The sequence below is a fragment of the Mesocricetus auratus genome, unplaced genomic scaffold, assembly GCF_017639785.1.
Source record: "Mesocricetus auratus isolate SY011 unplaced genomic scaffold, BCM_Maur_2.0 Super-Scaffold_100045, whole genome shotgun sequence".
NCBI lineage: Eukaryota > Metazoa > Chordata > Mammalia > Rodentia > Cricetidae > Mesocricetus > Mesocricetus auratus.
Genome location: NW_024429222.1, coordinates 8,442,337 through 8,463,890, shown reverse-complemented (window position 1 = coordinate 8,463,890; position 21,554 = coordinate 8,442,337). Strand labels below are relative to the sequence as shown.

The 21,554-nt window shown below is 44.5% G+C and overlaps 1 protein-coding gene and 1 long non-coding RNA gene across 3 annotated transcripts in view; one reads left to right on the top strand and one right to left on the bottom strand.

Annotated features, from left to right (window-relative positions):
- Positions 1-1,649: 1,649 nt before the first annotated feature.
- Positions 1,650-8,323, bottom strand: LOC121135937. The gene is made up of 4 exons (XR_005873053.1): positions 7,447-8,323; positions 5,235-5,357; positions 3,936-4,146; positions 1,650-3,720 (listed from the first exon to the last, which is right to left on the bottom strand). It is a non-coding gene; the product is annotated as an uncharacterized LOC121135937 (long non-coding RNA).
- A 626-nt stretch (positions 8,324-8,949) lies between these two features.
- Positions 8,950-21,554, top strand: part of LOC106021868 (carboxylesterase 1F-like) — a 33,152-nt gene continuing 20,547 nt past the window's right edge. The window contains exons 1-6 of one of the 2 annotated variants that reach the window (XM_040735329.1): positions 8,950-9,065; positions 12,769-12,973; positions 13,890-14,034; positions 16,307-16,440; positions 18,995-19,148; positions 21,142-21,246. In XM_040735329.1, coding sequence (XP_040591263.1) covers positions 9,014-9,065; positions 12,769-12,973; positions 13,890-14,034; positions 16,307-16,440; positions 18,995-19,148; positions 21,142-21,246 — 795 coding nt within the window. In that variant the 5' untranslated portion in view covers positions 8,950-9,013. Of the gene's footprint in view, positions 9,066-12,249; positions 12,608-12,768; positions 12,974-13,889; positions 14,035-16,306; positions 16,441-18,994; positions 19,149-21,141; positions 21,247-21,554 lie in introns of those variants that run through there. The other variant, XM_040735330.1, reaches the window with a different exon arrangement.

The window sequence follows — 21,554 nt, the reverse complement described above, 5'->3', positions numbered from 1 at the left end:
AGCCTAGATACATGTAAATAGGGTTTTCAGAGATCCACTCAAACATTAGGTATGCTAGAAGGTGAAAAGTTTTATGTATGAATGGATGGACATCTTTTTAAATTGCTCATTGCATCAATATAATTTCATAAATTCTTTGTGATATAACAGAATTGAATATTAGAGGAAGTTTCTTTTATTTTGGATAGTGAGTCTCATGTAAACCAGGTTGGCCTTGAACTTCTGTTTATTGCTTTATTTTAGGCAACATAGTCCATGCCAGCCTCAAATCTGATATGTTGCTATGAATGACCTTGAACTCCTGATGCACATTTCTATCCCCTGAATGCTGAGATTATAGGCAGTTGCCCCACAAGTGTTTTTGTGTACCACTGGTGACTAGCCCAGGGTTTAGTGTCTTCCAGCTAAGCACTCCAGCTGAGCTCCAGCCCAAAGGATTTTTTTTCTGTTTTTCTGCACAGGAGACTAGGCTGTGATTTTCTGACTCCAAGGAAGCAGTGGGGTAGGACTCACCTCTGAGCCCTCTGGGTCTGGGGCTCAATTCTGTGCATCTGACCAAGGAAGCAGTACACATTGAGCTCCAGAATGTCCAAAGCAGAATCTGGACAGGAAGGTCAGAGCCAACTGGGAGAGACTTCCTGTGCCATGCTGAGCTGCTGGACACAGCACTTGAACTATGGGGAGTCTTTGAGGTAGAGAAGAGCCATGCTTAGGTTTGTGATGCATTGTCATGGTAACTGGCAGGACAGAAGGATGGGTCAGTCTATGTAGAGTGAGAGCAGAGGCAGTGAGACCATGTGGTTGACAATCAGAGTCACATAAAGACATTCCTTCAAATCTAACTGAGATTCATATCACCAGTGCATATTTGCACCTGAGAAAAGCAATGTGGCAGAAGAGACTGAATAAATTACCTGGTCCTAGAACTGAGTCCAGAGAGAGCGCTTAGTGTTGAGTTCTAGCCCCACTGCTTTTTTAGTATTAAAAAAGTTGAACAAAAAACAAAAAAACATCACACAATACTAATCTTCACTTTTCTCATCATCTTCAGAATGTTTTGGACCCTAGACCCCTAAAATAGAACTGGATCTAATTGAGATAATTCTTTTTTATCTTTGTAATGAATTTATTTAAATTAGAAACATGCTTGCTTCACATGTCAATCCCAGCTCTCCCACCCCTCCTCCCTTATATCTCCACCAGCCTCCCACCCAATCCCCACATCATTCCCCAGGGAGGGTGAGGCCTTCCTTGGGGGATCTCCAAAGTCTGTAATTTCCTCCAGGGCAGGAACTACGCCCTTCCCCATGTGTCCAGGCTGAGAGAGCATCCCTCTATTTGGAATGGGCTCTCAAAGGTCATTCATAAACCATGGTAAACACTGATCTACTACCCAAGGCCCCAGTGATTTCTGTGGCCTCCTCCCTGGCACCATATTCATTGAGTCTGTATCAGTCCCCTGTTGGTCTCTCAGGTATCAGTCTGGGATTCAAGAGCTCCCCCTTATCCGGTCAGCTGTCTTTGTGGGTTTCACCATCACGGTCTTGACCCCTTTGCTCATCACTCCTCCATCTCTGTCACTAGGTTCCAGGAGTTCAGTTCAGTGTTTAGCTGTGGGTATCTGTCTCTGCTTCCATCAGTCACTGGATGAAGGTTCTAAGGATGTCATATAAGGTAGTCATCAACCTTACCATCAAGGAGGGGCAATTAATATAGTCTCTCAACTATTGCAAAGCAGTGCAGATGGGTGGAGCTGGGGTTTGGCAGCCTGGAAGATCATTGATATGTCACTGACTCTCAGGGCATCTAGGAACTCTTCCTCAATACATCTGTAGTCAGGGAAGTTAGTTGGGAAAATGGGCTCATTGCAGTACCTGCAATTATTTTCACAACAATAGCAAGCAATGTTTGTGTACACATGATTCACAATGTGACTCTGGTTATTATTAAAGGCCACCATTTGATGTTGTTCTGTGAGTACTGTGGGCCCTTAAATGATCTTGACAAGAATGAAAAAAAATAAAAACCCTGCAGAGATAGACCTGAGGTTTTATTCTTTCTTGTTCAACTGTGAGTCCTGCATTCAGTAAACAATCAGTGGGTGAGTATTCTGCCCTCATCTACCTTGTGAGGAACCTGTAAACACCATTACTCACCAAAGAAGATGGAACCTGATCTAGTCTCCAGGATTGCATAGCTATTTATACAATTGTACATCTGTCACGAGGCCACACTACATCATAAAAATAACTGGGTTGGTGAAAGAAACATTTGATGTTCCTACCAATTGTAAACTTTTATCTCTTAATTTACAGTTTTCCATTTCCATCCCAGGTTATATGGGAGCACTAAAGCAGATTTCATGAGCATGGTAGGAACACAAGCAATTTTGAACGTTGCTATTAAACCAGTGGCATGACATGGAGTTATATCACCTTAAACTGGTGTTCCCTTACACTCCATATGGTACTGAGATATACTTTGTGTATCTCAGGTAGCAGACTGGCCAAGGAAAAATAGGTTTTCTAGGTTCTTCCTGTATATGTCACATGGAGATCAAAGTGGGGCTTAGTCTGGGGTTACCTTCCCAGGAGACACTGCAGAGAACAGCTGTCCATTCTGAACCACAATGTGTGATATGTATATCAATATGTATCACTAGTGTCACCACATAAAACACTTCTCTTATTGCTTCCAAATAGATAAGAGCAAACAGACCCCAGAGACAAATAAGAGTCCCATACAACTTGAATCATGGAACTAAATGCAGCTAAGGCCTCACACATGAATTTACAAATCATAACAAGAGACTGATGAAAGCCCAGATAGTTTTGTTCTCAGGACCTTTACAGGCAGCCAAAGAGATAAAATCAGAGGTCTTGAGCATTTAGTCATACTATATTATTGTCACAGGAGTTCTTAGATAAATGCAATCGTTATAAAAAAAATGAGATGTAGCAGTCTGATGGGCTCTAAGTTGGAGGGTGAAAAAAAAATCACCTACAATGAAAATCATTCAGAATCATCCACTCCTTTTCCCAAGCATCCTGGATCCTACTCTGATGACTTTATTCATTGGGAACAGACACAACTATTCCAAAGGAAGCCAAGTTTTTCCTTTAGCAAATGAAGGGGCTATGTTCTTTTGTTTAGCAACAGATCAAGTAGTTAGCTTGAATTTAAGGAGTAGGTTATTCCAAAATCACAAATCTAAATCCTGGACCCTGCAAGAATATTAATGCAACTGCTCCAGGCTGTAGAGAGCCCAGAACTGGCGTCCTAGTTGATTCTTCATAAGGTATCTGCTTCTCAGGACTACGGGCTTCATATGCTGTGAACTGTATTTCTCTTTCTAGGTTTTGCACAGAGGAAAGATGAGGTGAATTTGTGAGTATATCTTGTCAGGGATTGGCCTCACTGAATTAAAATACCCAACGCCCACATTTGCATATGAACAGAGCAATCCTGGTTCCTCACAGGCTGTCTCAGTTAGGGTTTATACTGCTGACATGAAACACCATGATGTGACAACGAGTTGTGAAAGAAATTTGGCTCACACTTTCATGTTGCTGTTCTCCAGGGAAGACAGTCAGGGCAGTGACTCAAACAGGATTTGAACTTGGAGGCAGAAGCAGATATAGAGGCCATGGAATGGTGCTGTTTACTGGCTGTCTCCCTTGGCTTGCTCAGTCTGCTCTTTTGTAGAATCCAAGAACCAGTCTAGGGATGGAATCACACACTAGGTGTCTGCACTTCCCGAGCCCCTGCCCCTTCCCTTGCCCCCTGCCCCTGCCCCTGCCCCTGCCCTCTCATTCAGGAACCCAGGCTTCCCCTGGTCACTTCCAGCCAATGCAGACACCTAGTTCCACACTGAACTCCAGGAGCACAAAACAAGCAGACACACAAAGGAGCAAGGCAGCTGCTCCCATCCTCACCTTTGCCTTCATTTTGATGCTTGGCTTTGATCTCTTGTGGTTCTTGAATCTGTTCCTGGTGGACATTCTCTGGCTCTTCCGTGTTTGCTTTCAAAGAGCAAATTCTCTTGGCAGTGAGCAGCAAGTCTCCTTGGAGAGCCCGAGACTGTACTCTGTCCGGACCAGAAGGCAGAGGCATTAGTGCCTGGAGGGACTGGAGGAACTGGAGGACCTGGAGGGAACAGTGGGGGAGGGATGAGACAAAGGAGAGAGGAGCAGAGTCAAGCTCTGACCTCAAGATTTGACTTGAACTCCCTTGGGAATCTCCAGGCAGCTTCCTCTACTGCCTTGGGATGGACACAGGATTATGCCAGGGCTGCACACCACTGTTGGGACCCACTCAGGGATCGCACGTAGCCAGGGAGCCTCCCATCCTGCCTGTGCCCTGGCTGGGATCTGCTGCGGTTGCCTATGTCCATTACTCGAGAGGAATGACAGTTATCCCAGAAGTCCCTTTGGAGAGATTTGAAGTGCATCATCGGCTGCCCTCTGACGTGCCTCGCTTAGTCCAGGCAGAGTTCTCTTCTCAAGAGATGGCTCTGGGAAGGTTCTCTGCTCTCTTGACTCTGAGCACATAAGTTTTTAATAGCAGCCTACTCGCCGCTGCTACCCCCTGGAAGCCATTATGATAAGCACATCTGCAGCTTTATCACAGCTCTTGGGGTTCAGTGCTGGATATGCCCAGAGCCACAGTGGCTAGTGGAGGAATGCTAAGCTGTCCATAGGGAGTTAGGGGAGGGGAAGCCCTGTAGGTAGATGAGATGGAGCTCCCTAGATGAATCCTTCTCTGTGCAGTCCTAGGTCCAAGCTCTTGGCTCCTCCCGAATAATAGATGCCCTTTGGGTCCAACACAAGAGGGAACCTGCTCACCCAGCTGCAGATGCCCTGGGATGCACCGACTGCTCCATGCTAGCTTCAGCTCCATAAGGAGACCTTCATCAGGAAACCCCCGGATCTGCTGACAGACCTCCTTGCCACCTTCTGTATGAGCTGTGATCAGGCTCTTTTGCAGTCCAGAGTCGGGTGTCACCCCGATCTCCTCCAAGACATTGGACCCCAGATTGAAAATGAACACTGAGTTGGGAAGAGCCTGCCTGTTAACACTCGAAGGTGGAAGAAGCTCTACAGTAGAGGCAGGGTGGAACACTTCCTGAAAACCATCAACAGCTCTATGCTACACACAGCTAAGTACTAGGATATCATGAAAAGCATGGTGTATTAAGAGTCAGTCACTTTAGGATGTTGTTAGCCTTCTCCTACCTTTGTTGAAATGCTAGGATCCTTTCCTGGCTCCTCTCAAATAATCTCTCCAGAAATGTGGTCCTGATTTCTCAGAGACATGACAAGGCCATATCCGATGCCAAAGCATTTACACTGCAAGAGCTGAAGAAGGTAGAGACTTGTAACTCTGAGCATTCATTTCCTCAATCAGTGATGAATAAACACAGGGGGAGAATGAAGGAATCGCATTAGGAACCTACCCTGAAGGATATCACATTCATAGTCTTTACAGTAGGCAAGGAATCTTCTAATTGTCCTTGGAGAAACTGTCTTCCCCAGGGACTGGGAATGACCATACCACTTTTGACATGGGGGGGTCTTTGAGAGGTCTCCCGAGGAGTTTCCCAATTTTAAAGGGTTGCTTTGTCTGTCTGTGGTCGATCTACATTCATTGGTCCAGTGTCGCCCTTTGCCACATCTACACAATCCAGAAGGCTGAGGCCTTCTGTTTGAATCATTCCTGGGAGGAGCATTATCTCTGGGAATGCTTTGCCTACTATTTTTTCTCATATTTCCTATTCTACCACAGTTAAAACATCTGATATTTTGATTTCTGTTTAAATTTCTGGAGATTGCTTCTCCTACCCAAGTTTCTATGTCCTCACAGTTAAGGCATTTGGCATCTTGGTGCCCCTTTAGACCCTTAGAAATTGCCTCTCCTACCCAGGTTCCTGTATCTTGACTGTTATACTCAATGTTTGCTGTATGTAAGACCCATCTGTCCAAAGGTTCTGATCTCATATTCAATGGCCAAAGTTTTTGTTTACATTGTGGGTTTGCATTCTCATAAGTTAGAGACTCTATAAGGATTTTTTCTAGACTCTGTGTCAGGTACTTGAAATTCTACTTCTCTGGACAGTTTTTCCAAAAACTGAGTGAACCTTTCTCTTGGACCTATTATCACTCTGGTACATAGTTCAATTTTTTTCTCCTGGTTCATGAACCTTGATCAAAGCATTCATATCTGCTTTACAGCATAAAGAACAGGATGTGTTTGTCATATTCAGTCTGGGTCTGTGGATCAGCATAACCCCCCCTCACCAAGAAATTTATCTTTGGGAGCCTCATAAACTTTCTTTAGGCCTCGAAGCTTGAGGGTCTTCTCTTCCTCCCTCCACAAAACTCTCCATTGTATTTGAGATGAATTATCTAACACCACTGAAATCAAGTGACCCCATTCTTTTGGTGTTATTCTATTTATGCTTGCCCAAGAGTTCAGCAGTTCCCTGACTTACATAGGGGTTGTGGACCCCATGCAAAACAATGGCCTTCTTAATCCCTTCAGGTTCTTCGTCTGTATTGGCTCACCCTGATAAGTAATGCAACCATTATGGTGCCTCTTCATTGCTGGCCTTTCAGTCATAGCTACTGGGAAGGCCATAGGAGATGGCCTAACAACCTTAGGAAGTTCTCCGCACCATCTAAAAGGTGTACAGGAACAACTGTGGCTAGTGCCTCTGAATCTGATTTATCAGATTGTAGATCATCTAAGACCTGCAGTCTTGTAACCATTGTGTTTCTGAGTGACTGAATATCCTGGACCTAACAGAGTCTGCCTGTTCCTTGGACTCATCAATTATGCGTGATTCCAAGCATTTAATACTGTTGTCTCTAGAGGCCTGAATAAAGTTGCCTTGTAGGAATAGTGTCCTATCTCTAGCCATTCATTATGTTGAGAGATGGAGTGAATTAGGTCAGTAAATTTGACAATCTAATGTTCCAGTCTTCAGTTCTATTCATGGAGTCATCATACATAGAACGAGTTGTCTCTGCAAGCCTAATAGCTCCCACCTTACTGGATTCAATTTTGGCCACAAGGGCAGTGGACAAGAAATCAATTCTGTCTTGTAAGCTGTTATGTCTAAGTTCCAAGTTACCTACTTTGTTAGACAGTTCCTCATTGACCTGAAGATTTTGAATTTTTGTCTCTAATTTTTAATCGTTTGTACGATTCCCCAGATATCTGCCTTATTATTAATAAATCTCTTCCATGTGATTATATATATGAGGAATCTAATCGTGAGCATTAATGCCATAATTGTCTCCCAATATGCCATAACATTGGCAATGAGATCTCTAAGTTCTGCATCATTAGATTATCTGCCATGGTATAAAGTGAGTAAGGGCACCATCAATTTTAAGGTTGCAAACTTATCTCCAAAGATTTTCTCATTGAGGAGAGGATTTTTACCTGCAGTCAGTGTCCTTGGCCAGCAGATGGTGGAGGTATACTGCCCAACACAGCTCTGCCACAAATCCTCGGTATTCTTCCAAATAATAACTGAAAGATTCTAAGCAGTTTGTACAGAGAATTAGCGAGCAGTTTTGGGAAACTCTGTGCAGATTGGGAGACCCGTGGCTAGGTAACAGCCGAGAAACTTTACAGGCAGAAAACGGAACACATGCTATGCAGTCCGGCTTCCCGGTGATGTGCACGATTCTGTGCTGGCAAAGGAGGCAAGTGGGCAGGCGCAGCATGGAGGAGGAGGAAGGCAGCTGTGCAGTGGGAATAGAGGCAGGGCAGCACAGCTTTCAGGATGCTCTTTCTGGCGGAGTCCCTGCTGCAACTCGGCTCCATAGAGCAGCCCACCAGAGGACTTGCTAGGCAGCAGCAGAGGTGTTGGCAGGGGAGCCAGGCTGCCAGGTGGGCACACTCTCCAGGGCTGCAGGCCAGGCTGTCCCATCGGTCTCTGGAGAGGTGAAGGCACAGCCTGCGAGGAGAAACCACAAAACAAGGCTGGGCAGCCACGGAGCAGGCTATGCTGAAAGGGGCAGCCGGCTCAGGCTTTAGAGCTCGGGACTTGCTCAGAGCGGAGGCAGCAGCAGCACAAAGGAAGTGTGCCGAGCAGTACCAGGCAGACTGGTCAGCAGCAAACAGGGGCTCCAGCCACTGAAATCTGGAGAGTGAGTCAGAACTACTCCTGACACCCAATACACACATGCATGCCAGTACCTCCCTGTCCTCACATCTGGTTTGGTAAATGGATGAATCGAAGGATGTGTAGGTGGTTAAAAGCCTAGGATTTTGGTGAAATGGAGTTCATCTACTCTAAGAACATATGTCCCTAAATCTCAGCCCCAAATCAAGTGAACTCCTGACCTTGGTTGTAGGTGACCTCAAAGAGGACCACTTGCAAGTCTGCTACTCAACTAATCTAGCGTCCTTTAAGGAGGCTTGATGAAACTTGACCTTGCTACCAAACCCAAGAGCCCAAACACTAGGAAAGGGAAGCTGGGAGATGAGCTCAGATCTCCCTGGTGAGCAGCTGTAGGGTTCTGAGGGCCTCCAAAAGTGTTCAGCCTGTTACAAGCTCCAACCCCCATCCACCCACTAAAGCTTTAAGCCACCTCAAAGTATTTGTTTGAGTTTGAGAACTCACGGAGCCCTGAGGAGAGTGTTACCAGGAGATACGTTTATATGAGAGGCTGTGGCATGCATTTTTGTGGACCATGTGTATTCTGTGATTTTGGGACTGATTGTTTAGATAAAAGAGGGAAAATTCTGGGGGGTGGGGGGGTGGGTGTTCAGATAAAGCAAGGTAAACTTTGGAATAGAGGTGGCTGCTCAGGGATCCCATGGAAAGCCCAGAAAGACCTTTGGAAGAGGGAGGGGTTTGCTGTTGGTCTGCACTGTTTAACTGAGCTTTGTGGGCAGGATTCCCTGGCAAGTTCCCAGTATGTGGGCAGGACCATTCACTCCCCTTCCTAGCAGGTCAGAGTCAGAAAATCTATTGACCTGGGAGTCTGTCCCCTGCAGGATGTGTCTCCAAGCTCTGTTCTTGGTGTTGCAAGAAATCCTCGTGGTTTGGGGTGAGTAATTTGAAATAAGAATTTGTGAGGACACATTTTAAAAATATTTGCAGAATTGTACATAGAGCAGAAACAAGACAGACTGATTCAGTTCTGCAGGATGCTTGGGCTTGCCTTCAAGTGGCCCAGAACACTGGACAGGACACACTGAGGTCAGGAGAGGACAAAATCCCTGAGACCCAGCAGCACACTGTACAGAAGATACAGAAAGACAAGGAGCCAACTCTAACACAAACGGAGTTTGTGCACAACTTCAATCAGGTGGAATAGGTTTCCTTACTTCACTGGACCTCAGAGAGGATTAGGTGGCTTCATTTCTAAACCTCTTAAGGAGATGCACATTTGCAGTAGGGCTTGCCTTCATGCCTCTATATGTGGTTTGCCCTCCATGCATATTTTCTACAAATACATAAGTATGTGATATATTAATAGATAATATGAGATATGGTCAAGATAATACATCAGGAACCAATAGTCATTGAAAGACATGGTGTTATTCATTGTTCCCAACATAGAACTGGGGGTGGGGACACAGGAAGTACCAGGACAGTGAGGAGGCTCATGGCTTCAGCCAGTGCCTCTTCTGTTAGCGTTTCAAGGCATGCTAGAGAACAGTGCCCATCTTGGCTGTCTGATGCCAGGCTCTGGGTGATGAGGACCGGGGGACAGGTGGACAGTGGTCCACACTATCAAATCTGAGTAAAGCAAGTTTAGGACCATGACTCTGTAATGGACAGACCCTGAGAGTGACAGTTCCCACAGGGCATGATGGCCCCATCAGCATCAGACACACAATGGTTACTGTGTGGCTATAGCATTGATTTTAACATGTATCTGGAGCATTTTATTGACTGAGAAAAGGGGCTCAAAGGGATGTGTGTTCTTCCAAGATCACCTGGAAAATCAGGTCCTGGGCTGTCTCTATCTCCTGAAGAGTCAGTGCTCAGCAATAAGCGCCCCAAAAGCCTCATCCTGTCTGAACATGTGACTCTGAAAAAGGCCTGGAACTGAGTGGAAAACAGAGTAAAGAATGACTCAGATATGGAACAGAGCATTCCTTTGATGTTGGTTACCCTGGCAATGCAAGTCTTTCCATCTTTAGGAAGTTCATACCGGATGCCTCCAAATTAAATGGCATATCAATAGTTACCTAGAAAGACTCTTGTTATGAATACTGCCAAGAAACAGGAATGTACATCTGGTATACAGTAGGTAACATATGTGTGCAATTTAGATGATGCAAGTCATAACTGCTCTTTGTAGCATTCTCGTTCTCCCCCACCCCCACCCTGTCACCTGCACACTCTGCTCTGGATGATCTGGGAGAAAGTTCACAGATAATTCAGCCATGACTGAGCAATTGCGATCAGACTTTACCCTCTTTCACTTCTAAAGCTCACATCTCTCCCATCCCTCTTTTCAACTCCTCGTCTCCTCGTCTTCTTAGACTTCCAAGGTTCATGCCCATCTCTGACCACCACTCTGGTGGGTGTTCTTATCAGCTCTGGCTGTGTCTGTAATCATGGCTCTTTCTCTTGCTTTACACGCCTACAGTGGAGTCTCATACACGCATGCCACAGACTCTTCCCGTTTTGAGATGATGACATGCAGTGCCATTCTTGTTGGTTTATCTTTGTCTCACTCTGCAGTTCAGCCTGTTTTAACTTGCTATGTAGCCCACATGATCTAGAACTTAAGGTGATCCTGTCTCAGCCTCCCAAGTACTGGGGTCATAAGTGTACCCCAAGGGCCCTGATTCATTTATCAGGACTTCTCACTGTCTTCCCATCGCACCCATGCCATAGGGGGCTGGTGTTGCCTACCCGCCCTTAACCTTCTTTCTTCCCTTTGCCCACGTCAGGGCAGGGAGAAAGTCCTCATTCCTCATGATCATCACCGTGTCTCCGCGTAGCAGTTTCTTCCGGATTATAAATGGGGCTCAAGCACTGTAAACAACTCCTGAGGTTCATGAAAAAATATCAAAATGCCTTGTTGCCATCTATGGATCGCCTCATATCCAGGTTTCACAGGAAGTCTATTTCAGTGGTATACTAAAAATGAAAGTTAAACAAAATCATAATTATTAACAGCAATGACAAAAAGGAGACAAGCATGGGATTAACTTCTAATGGCACCAGGCATTGTTCCAAACTTGTAACCAGAATTTCCCAAGAGTGTTCAGTGTTAATGGCTGTCTTTATAAACTCTTCTTAGACTTAGGATGAGGTTACACTCTGATAATTTAGTGATATTAAAGTAAAATACACATCATTAATCAAATGTCATTATGGCAAAACATCATAAGTTGTGTATCCCCCAGAATTTCCCTTGCTTTTGCTCACAATAATTAGCAGCAGAGATAAATACAACCAGAAGCCCATATTATGGAACTGGTTATTAAGATCATGTCTCGCAGACACCATTTTATAAGCTTGATTTCCATAAAGACTTTCTGATGCCCAGGCAAGTTCTAAGAAAAACCCGGAATTTTCTTTTCTGACCACACCTTGTTATTATTATATTTAACTTTATACAGCATCCATCATATTTTTTATTCTTTCAAGTTGCTCTCAGCTCTTCCCCAACTTCCTACCCACCCACCTCCATGTTCTTTCTCTCTCTCTCAATTTCTCTTTTGAGGGAGGAATTGATATATTCTCTGCATCTAAACAGGAAGAATTAGGACCAGGAGATAGAAAGTATGGGTTACAGGTGATGCTCTGACAAATAGGCTATTAACAAACAAGGAGACACCAGAATTGGTAGTGATGAAATGTATGCATGTCCTCCTGATATTTAAAGGAGGGCTAGAAGGGAGCAGGACAGATGAGGAAACTTCAGGGAGATGAAGAATGATGATATCTCCTATTGAAGAATAGAGCCAAAGGGTCAGAGAGGGTACTGACCCAGCTTCTCCTCCCCTCGGAGGATCCTACACAGACAGATCAGGGTACTTTAGATCATGTGTCTTCAGTGCCAGAAAGGCTCATGTTATGTAATTGCCCACCATGTGAGTTCTAGTCATTTAACCAGGTATCCAGTGCCCTCCCCAACACACTGGAGTCTAAAGATTGCCTTCTCTCCATGGACTCCACCTGGGCATCAATAGGCTGTCTATCCTTGCCAGCCAGGGTCTGTGCAATACTTTCTGGGCCTCTTGCTTTTGCTGGCTGCTTAATCACTCTGTATCTCCATCATGCCTCCTCCTGCCACCATTCAGAAGACCTCATTTCTTCCAACCTCTCTAGCACCTGCCTAGTTCCTTTGGGAAATTTCTTACCTCAAGCATCAAATCGAGCACATCTGTTTTTCAATAAGGCCACCTTCCTGGGACAAGGGCCACTTTGTCTTCCTCTAGAGACAGAGGCCCCTTGTTCCTCCCTGACTCCGGCATGCACTCAGCATCAGGGACCTGATGGACACAGGTTTCTCAGAAGGAGACCAAAGGCTCTGTTTGTGCTAGCAGTTTCTTTCCCACTGTGACTTTGGCAGCATGCTTTTCCACCTCCCACTCCAGTGTGATTTAGACTCAACCCTCTGAGGTAAGTGTTCCTCATCTTAATTTCAGGTCAGAAGCAAATGGTACCCATCGGTATTTAGGTAACTTACTCAAGGTCATGTGCTTAGAAAATGGGGAACCCACATGGAATCCAGGACTGGCCTTGTCACTCTGATGTGTTTTTTACGTCTCCATGTTCCACAGGGCACCCATCCTCACCACCCGTGGTGGACACTGTTCATGGCAAAGTCCTGGGGAAGTATGTGAGCTTAGAAGGCTTCCCACAGCCTGTGGCTGTCTTCCTGGGAGTCCCCTTTGCCAAGCCTCCTCTTGGATCCCTGAGGTTTGCTCCACCACAACCTGCAGAGCCCTGGAGCTTCGTGAAGAATGCCACCTCCTACCCCCCTATGTAAGCTGCTAGGGGGCTTCCTTCAGGGAGAGCGTATGTCTTAGAGTGATGCAGGTGGGAGTCAACCACTGGTCTAATAGCTTTCTGAGACCCTCAAGATTACTTTAGAAACATTACAGACTTTTTATTCTTCTCTAGAATCCTCTGCTTGTCACCCTCTTTAAACTGACAATATAAACAGAACGGGGTATAAGAAGTACTAATGAGTTAGTATATGAGGGAAATTAAAACCAGTGTCTGGGACTCCAAGATGACTCAGCAATTCCCACCAATTCTATTTCTGTTCTACACTGGTCCTTCATGATCTCTCATAAAGAAGTCAACAGTTATTCTTTCGTAGGAGCCTGACAGAGGTCTTTAGATATAGCATTGACTTTACTTGGACCCAGAACATTTCTGCACAGAGCAGGAAAGGTACTCACTTAGTCAATATTGTCCAGCATATCAGTGACAACTAGAATGCAAGCCATTGAGATCATCCCATAAAGACATCACCCGTAACTTGCAACAGACTAAACAGTTATCAGTGGAAGTTCCTGGATTAAAGGATGCCTCAAAGAGACTAGAAGAAGGTAACCTGATGAAAGATCAGGGTCACCCTGCACTAGGCCTAGACAAGGGCAAGCACTGATTATTACATCCCAGGTAGGTCAGACTGTGAACATGTTCTCCATTTCTGGAGTGTACCAAAAGCACAAGGAAGGGGGAAGAAGCCAGGTATTTGTTCCTTTACTGGGTTGGGGGTCTCGGGGTTCCTACCTTTTACCCATGAAGTTCCTCTTATTAATTACACCAGATTCTAGCCCTGTGAACGCAGCTCTGTTTACTAGCTCAAACTTCCTAGTGCAAGGTGGAGACCCAGATGATATTTCCAGTTCTATATGTTGGAATTTCCAGTGTCCACTGTCTCCTCCAGGTGCTCCCAAGATGCAGTTAGAGGACAAAAGATCAATGACCTCATAACCAACAGAAAGGAGAAAATCCCTCTGGAGTTTTCTGAAGACTGCCTCTACCTGAATATTTACACTCCTGCTGACTTGACAAGGAGCAACAAGTTGCCAGTAAGAAAAGGGATCCCTGGTGTAGTCCCATGTGCTACTGGAATGTGATGCAGACATCTGGATGCATGATTAGATAAGCCAGGACTCTGTCAGGGACCAAGAGCTTCCTTTCACCACAAAAGAAATGTAAATGCATCACTTAATTTCTCCCAATGACCCTGATTTTTGGTGGAATTGCTATACATCTGGAACGCACAGTTTAGGTTTTTCACATTCTCTCACACAAATAGAAGTTTTTTCGAAAAGATTGCTATTAGTTCTTAGATTACAAATCTGGTTTTGTTGAGCAGCTAAAAAACAACTTACAGTGATGTTAGTACCAAAAGGAATCCTAGAGAAAAAAAATTAACAGCCCAAGCCTTTCTATACAGATAGAGAAACTGAGGCTCAGGCAGGGAAGGGAGGGGGCACAGAAGGGATCACAGGACAAGAGACATCGTCTTCTGTCTCTACACCTGTGCTCCTAGGTGGCGGGGGGCTGCCTTTCTCCCCACACCACCTTTGACAACTGCCAGGTGGAAACTCTCATGGCCCATGATTTTAGTACAGAGGAAGGAGTCTGGACAACCTCATGAGCACTTTTCATGCCCTTTGTCAACCGCTTGTGACTTTATTAAAGCTCCTTCCCCTCCCTGGTTGGTTGTTTTTGGTACTTGCTGATGGCCTAGTAAGTCAGTAGTTCCCATTGAAATGAAGTAGGGCATGCTGCCAGTTACAGACCACACACACTCTTGGAGAGAAGCTCTGTAAAGACATATGATCCTTGATGTGGAATAAGATAGGGTGTGAGCACCCACCCACTCTCCTGGGTGCACCTGGGATGGAACTCAGAAGTAAAGGAAGAAACAGCAGTCGTCAGAGCAGTATTTGACCCTGAACATGTTTGCATTGCATGAGGAGGTGAGAACAAATCTCACTCCCACCCATTGTTTCAGCTTCCATTTTGGACTCCGTGCCTACACAGTCAGACTTTGGGTCAGGAGAAGCAAGGACAGGAACCATTATGCATAGCCCTGCCTTCAAGGATCTTGTCATCTGGTTTGTACTGACACCTGGGATAACAGCTTCAACACAGCCCTGGTCACCCTGCAGGCTCAGCCTTTAAGATAAGCTTGACTCAGACCCTCTATGTAGGTGGTAGAGACCCCAACTGGAGGATAAACAGAAGCTCGTGGACCTTGGAAAGCAAGGGACTGTCTAGCTATGTACAAAGGCTCTAGAAACATGGGATCTGAGCATAGATTTTCTGTCCACTTCCACTTGCTGAAAGAGTAGGAATCGCTTGCCTTCCTGGTCCCTTTGTACCTCATGTGTTGTAAACTGTCGGCAGTGGCTTATGGACTGTATCTTAGTCCTAGTGGAGGACACAGCAGCACTGACACTTGTTAGAGCTGTGGGAGGGCCGAGCTCTTAGCCCAGGTCATTGATCTGTGACCATGAACTGCACTGGTGAGCAGCTCAGCTGTGAGCTGAGACCAGTTGGCTGCTCAAGTCCTGCTTCCACCTTTCATTAGCTGTGGGATCCCAGCAGAGGTGCCTCAGCTTTTCCTATTATCATAGAGAATAATCATTTTACTGTGCTCAAATAACCCTTGTTTCTCTTTCCTGTTTGTTAGCAGTGTTGTATAAGATTTCAAGTTTCTTTTCTCCCAGTTCTGTGGAATGTAAGCTCTTTAAATCCTGAAGCCTTAAATTAACAGTTATTGTATCCCTCCTCAGCCTGAAGCTGCATAAAAGAGTCCGGTGTAGAGCAACACACTTAATAATTAGATGGCTGAAGACTTGATGGAGAGGGAGGCTGTAAAGTGGGTTTAGCAAGATGTGGAGGACTGTGGTGGAAAGGTAGTGCACTCAAGTGACAGGATAGGGTACTAACCAGGGGCCTGGAGATGAGTTTGTAGACATGTCATGGTTAATAGAAATGAAGCTAAAAGACTCAGCTACCTGAATGGACCATGTATGCAGTTTGTCAGCATGCTGGGAAAAAGATGACATTACTGTCCTCTGTGGTTCCTATAATGTTGCTCTCAGAGGAGTCATGGGAAGACTTTTCACACAGGCCTAAAAGAGAAAGGTAGGAAATCAGGTGTTACCCTGGCTTCCAGCCAGGTAAAAGAAGTACAATACTATTTTTGTAACTACCTGGGTACTGGTGAACTTCAAGTGATGATGTCCTGAGTCAGGGCCAGGCCACAAAAATCAAACCAAACATCTTCTGAGCTCCTTTCCAATTCTGTTTCTATGACAAGTACTTTTTTTTCTTGCCACCTAGGTGATGGTGTGGATCCATGGAGGTGGACTGACATTTGGCGGTGCATCAACCTTTGATGGATTGGCCCTCGCTGCCCTTGAAAACATGGTGGTGGTAGCCATTCAGTACCGCCTGGGCATCTGGGGATTCTTCAGGTAGGGTTTGTGGATACTCCTCCTTGCACATTGGCTTCTGTATTGATCAGCTCTATAGCTGTGTATTTGTAATTTGTCAATGACAAGGAGATCAGATTTATTTAGTTATGGGAGACGCCATTCTGCAAATCTGTCTCTTATTGGTTGTTGAATAAAGCACTGTTGGCCAATAGGGAAGTAAGATAGGTGGGACTAGGAGTCGAGCAGGATTCCGGGAAGGAGAAACACAGGGAGTCATCATGTAGCTGCCATAGGGGTAAGAAGTCCAGAACCTTTTCTCCGGTAAGAGAAATGCTTAGATTAACAATTATGGAGTAAATACTTAAGTCAGAGCTAGCCAGTAAGAAACAAGCAAAGCCAACAGCTTCATAATTAATATAAAGTCCTGTGTTCATTTGGGACTGATACGGCTCTGGGGCCAGGCTGGCGGGAAGGCTTCTCTCTACAATTTAGGCCAGTGTTTGGGTGACTGGAAACCAAGAACTGAATCATTTCAGACTTGGGTATGGTAAGGGTCACTAGGTTACTTGCATGATGATGGAAGAATGGAAATTGAGTCTGTGGGATAAACAGATAACTACATGGCAAGGCATAAAGTCAGAAAAAATCGGAAGGTTGCCTTGCTCTTTTGATAACAACTTCCTTTCTCAGGATATAGTATGATTCCCCTTAAGCACACAGATCCCTTAAAATTACATTGTGCTAAATGAAAGACAAATCTAAGCACTACAAATTCTACCACTGAATAAACCTGGCATATTAGGTACCAAAGTCCCCTTTTCTTGTGGAAAAGACCATACTCAAAATATCAAATTACAGAATTAAAGAAGTTAGAACCCAACTTTAGTAATGCATCCTTCACAAGAATGTTTGATAAATTTTCCGTGATGGTGATTCAGTTCTTCATAATTGGGTCCTATCTACCCTAATGATCCTCAGCCACATTGCTCTTGCTTCTAGGATCTCTTCTTAGACACCTACTCCATGAAACAAAGTCCTGTTTATTCTGAAAAGCCCAGTCTTCGTGTTGCTGTCTTTGAAATGGTCACCTGTATTTCATCAGCACTCTGCATTCCTCTGTGGCAGCAATCAGCACCACAGCACAGCACTTGGACACTATGCATTTCCTCACAGGGAAGTAGGGAAGGAGTGGGTTCATGAAGGGATCTCAGCTAGTGGTTCTGCAGGCAAGTTTTCAGGTGGCCATGAAGCCAAGTTGGCCTAGAAGCTACTGCAACCTAAACAGTGCTCAACCTAGCTCATATAGCTCATAACATATAATAACCACAGTGAGATGCTTCCTTGCCCTGGCCTTGCCCAACTCTTCCCCACTGTCTGGTATGCTCCTTCTTTGCTTCTCTTCTCCCTGTCCTCAATGTTTCTCTCTCTCTCTCTCTCTCTCTCTCTCTCTCTCTCTCTCTCTCTCTCTCTCTCTCTCTCTCTCTCTCTCTCTCTCTCAATACCCTGAGTGATTCCAGCAACTCTTCCACACTATTTGTAATCCCCAATTTGCCTTTAAATCCTACATCCTCCTTTCACCTACCTCCTGCTCTTCTGTAGACAGGCATAGAGTTCTCATACCTCATAGGGAGAAGCTGAGGCCCTTAATACCCACTGACCATTCATTCATCAAACCCTCATCTGTTTCCCACAGGATCCTACATAGCTGTTGACTGCTCCAAGCACACATTTGCTCACAACATGCCAGACTCTTCCTTTTGCTCACACCTTTTTCCAGGCAGGCAACAGATCCTCATAATGCTATCTTTAAAATATGCTCAGAATCCTACTGCTTTCGATCCGCATTTTCCATGTTTCAATGCCCTGTTTCTGTGGGATGGGTTAGGGGTGAGTTAATGTTATAACCAACATTTTAATCAAACTTGCAACTTTTCCATGGTGGTGCTGCATATGTGGGCAGAATGCTTGGTGAAACAGTGAATGATTGGGCCATGCTATGCCTTTGTGTAATACTCACATGAATTTCAGTGACATAGAAGCCTTGCCAAGGCTCACAGCAGTGGCTCTGCCTGTGTCTCGCGTGCATGTTTTTGCTCCCCCAACCCCAAGGCCTTTACACCTGCTGCTCATCTTAACTAAAATTCTTCTTTGGATATTTACAAGGCCCCAGTGCTCTTTGTACTTAAGGCTCTGTCAAATGCCACCAACTCAAAGGGAGTACCTCTGGTGATGAGTCTACAGGGTATTCCAGACCTACCCTTGCTTCTTTCTTTACCTGAATTTCTTTTCCCCATTGTTGGCACTATATTGACATATTATTTGTTAATTTCTGTTCTGTGCAGTGAGCTGAGGGCTGCCAAATTTTTTGTTTTGTTTCAAGATATGCTGCAGTACTCCACCAGAATTAGATATATGTTAGATCCCTAGTGCGTAGTTAATTGTTGGAATAATGCATGAGAGCCTCACAAAGGTGAAGATTCCAATGTCAGGGATGCCGAGTTCACCCAGATTCTGGAAAGCTGCAAAGGACCCCAATACATCCGTGATCCTAAGATCCCAGCCATGCAATGTATACCTTCCTTGTCTCTTCCAGCACAGGGGATGAACACAGCCGGGGAAATTGGGGTCATTTGGACCAAGTGGCTGCACTGCGCTGGGTTCAGGACAACATTGACAATTTTGGAGGGGACCCAGGCTCTGTGACCATCTTTGGAGAGTCAGCAGGAGGTTTCAGTGTCTCTGCTCTTGTAAGTGTCCCTGGAACCAGGTCTCGTAACCGAGCTTGATGATGTGGTTGCTGATGGGACCTCTTAGGGATCAGCTCGTTGCTGTCAGCCAGAACCCAAAACCTGCACTCAGTGTATATTTTACTCACTTCCCAATACTGATTGTCAGCTGCTGACATCAAACTAACTGTATTTGTTTCCTAGGAAGTTCAGAATTCAACTTGTCTTCCCAGAACATAGATATCTGCAGTTCTAGCTTGGAGCAGTGAGAACCCTAGCCTCTTCACTTAGTTGAGTTCCTTTCCCTTTTATCAATCACATTTCTTTCAAGCATTTAAAACATGTTTATTCACGAAACAGGTTGCATCTCATTTTACACAGAAGGCTTTGGCCTTGTCATGTTTCTGTTACAGTTCTTTGAGAATTTCATGCAATGCTTTTTGATGCTATTCATTCTTTGCCTGTCATCTGCCATATCCATGTGCCCCTCCCTCCCATTTAACTTTGTGCCTCTTTTTGTTTTAAACTCATCAAGTACAGTTTATGTTGTCCATATACTCTTGAGTGTGGCCTCCCCTGGAGAGTCTTCTACCCACCAGATCCCCACTCTTACAGAACACTGACTCCCGTTATATCAGTCACTATCAACAACCATGGCTTTTTAGCAGAGCTGGGACTTGGGTTGATTATAAACTACAAATAGAAAGAAGCAGTTGTTTGGATCCAAGGTAGATCTATATATTTGGGATCTCAAGTGAGGACATCAGGCAGAATCCTCTCTGTAGTGGCCTCCAAGTTTGTCCATGATTAGCATGGCAGCAGCAGAATCTGGGGCAGAGGGGTGAGTTCTTTTGTAGATAGTAGTGAGAGGAAGGATGCATGAAAGTGAGACAGGAAAGAGTGGATAGCACGTGTGTTAAACAAATTAAGTTATAAAATTTACACCTGCTGCTGCTCATCTTAACTGAATATGAATAATGGGAGTTAAGGAGAAGTTATAGAAAGTTTTGGTAGCTATATTAAACTCTTGAGTTGAGCAGAATATCAACTCAGTTGCTGCATTTCATTTCTCTCTCTTTCTCTCTCTCTCTCTCTCTCTCTCTCTCTCTCTCTCACACACACACACACACACACGCATTTAAAATGAAGGAATGGAAAACTAGAGATGAGTATTAAGGAAAAAATGTCATCCATAGCCCTGTGATTCTTGTATTGTCACTGTAGATATCTTGTCACATCCATCTCTTATTGTTTCCTCAATGTCATATATATTGTCTATCTATTCACCTATCATTTATTTATCATGTTTCCGTTCGTCTTCTGGCTCTTAAAGTCTTATGCTGTTTTTACAATAAAACGATCCTTTCAAATGCAATATGGCATAAATATACCTCCCCAAATATTAAACCCACATATAGCATTATTACCCATAATTGCACAGCATTCTATAGTAAGTCATGAACTGAGTAATGTTATGGCTTTAAAGTATTTACTATTGTTTCTATTATAAACAATAGAATATTAAGTAAATATCAGTGTATTTCTATAATGGAATCACTACTTCCCCCTTCTTCATACGTCTTCCTTCTCTCTCTTCCATCTTTTGTGTTAGCTTGACCCATAAGTAGTTCTTCTACTTAAATTCATCTTCAGTTCAGTCTTACATGATAATTTTTTGGGGTAAATTCAGAATGAAAGAATTTCTGAAACAAAATTTGTGGCTAGGAATTTCAAAAGTGGCCCTCAAGTAGTTTTTTTAATCGCTATAGACTCTTGTCACATATTTCCTCTACTGTTTCTTACTCTGTATCCTGGTTCTGCTCTACTGAGTTTCTTTATGGAATCTCAGGCCTGAGAAAAGTCTCAGAGATAGAATAGACAGATGAAGTTCTGTTGTGTCTACTGAGTGACAGAGTCTCCAAGAATGACTAGGGCAGAAGAGCATTCAGAGGACAAATGGATCATGGGGCCCCTCCTGTAAGCATAAACTCTTCTCCTCTTCTTTCCATGCCAGGTGTTGTCTCCCTTGGCCAAGAACCTCTTCCACAGGGCCATTTCTGAGAGTGGTGTGATCCTTGTTCCTGGCTTGTTTACCAAGGACCCCAGGACAGTCACTGAGGTATGTCCCACCCTGGAAAACGGCCATACTCTTTCCTGGAGTCCTCAAGGGTCTTTCTGGTTGTAGGATTCAGCTATGTGCTCAAGGGATTTCTGAAGTGAGAATAGCTGGACAAAAATCCCTTCTAGGGTTCCATCTAAACTATACTCCACAGGTTCTGAAGTTTCTTCCTGTGAGTCCTGCTATTCAGATGCCTTGCAATCTGCATGGGTTGTGTGGGAAGACAGGGTGTCCTCTGAAGCATGCCACACATATTAGCTCTCCTTATGTAATAGGCACTGGAAACTAGATGCCAAATGCCAAGTAAA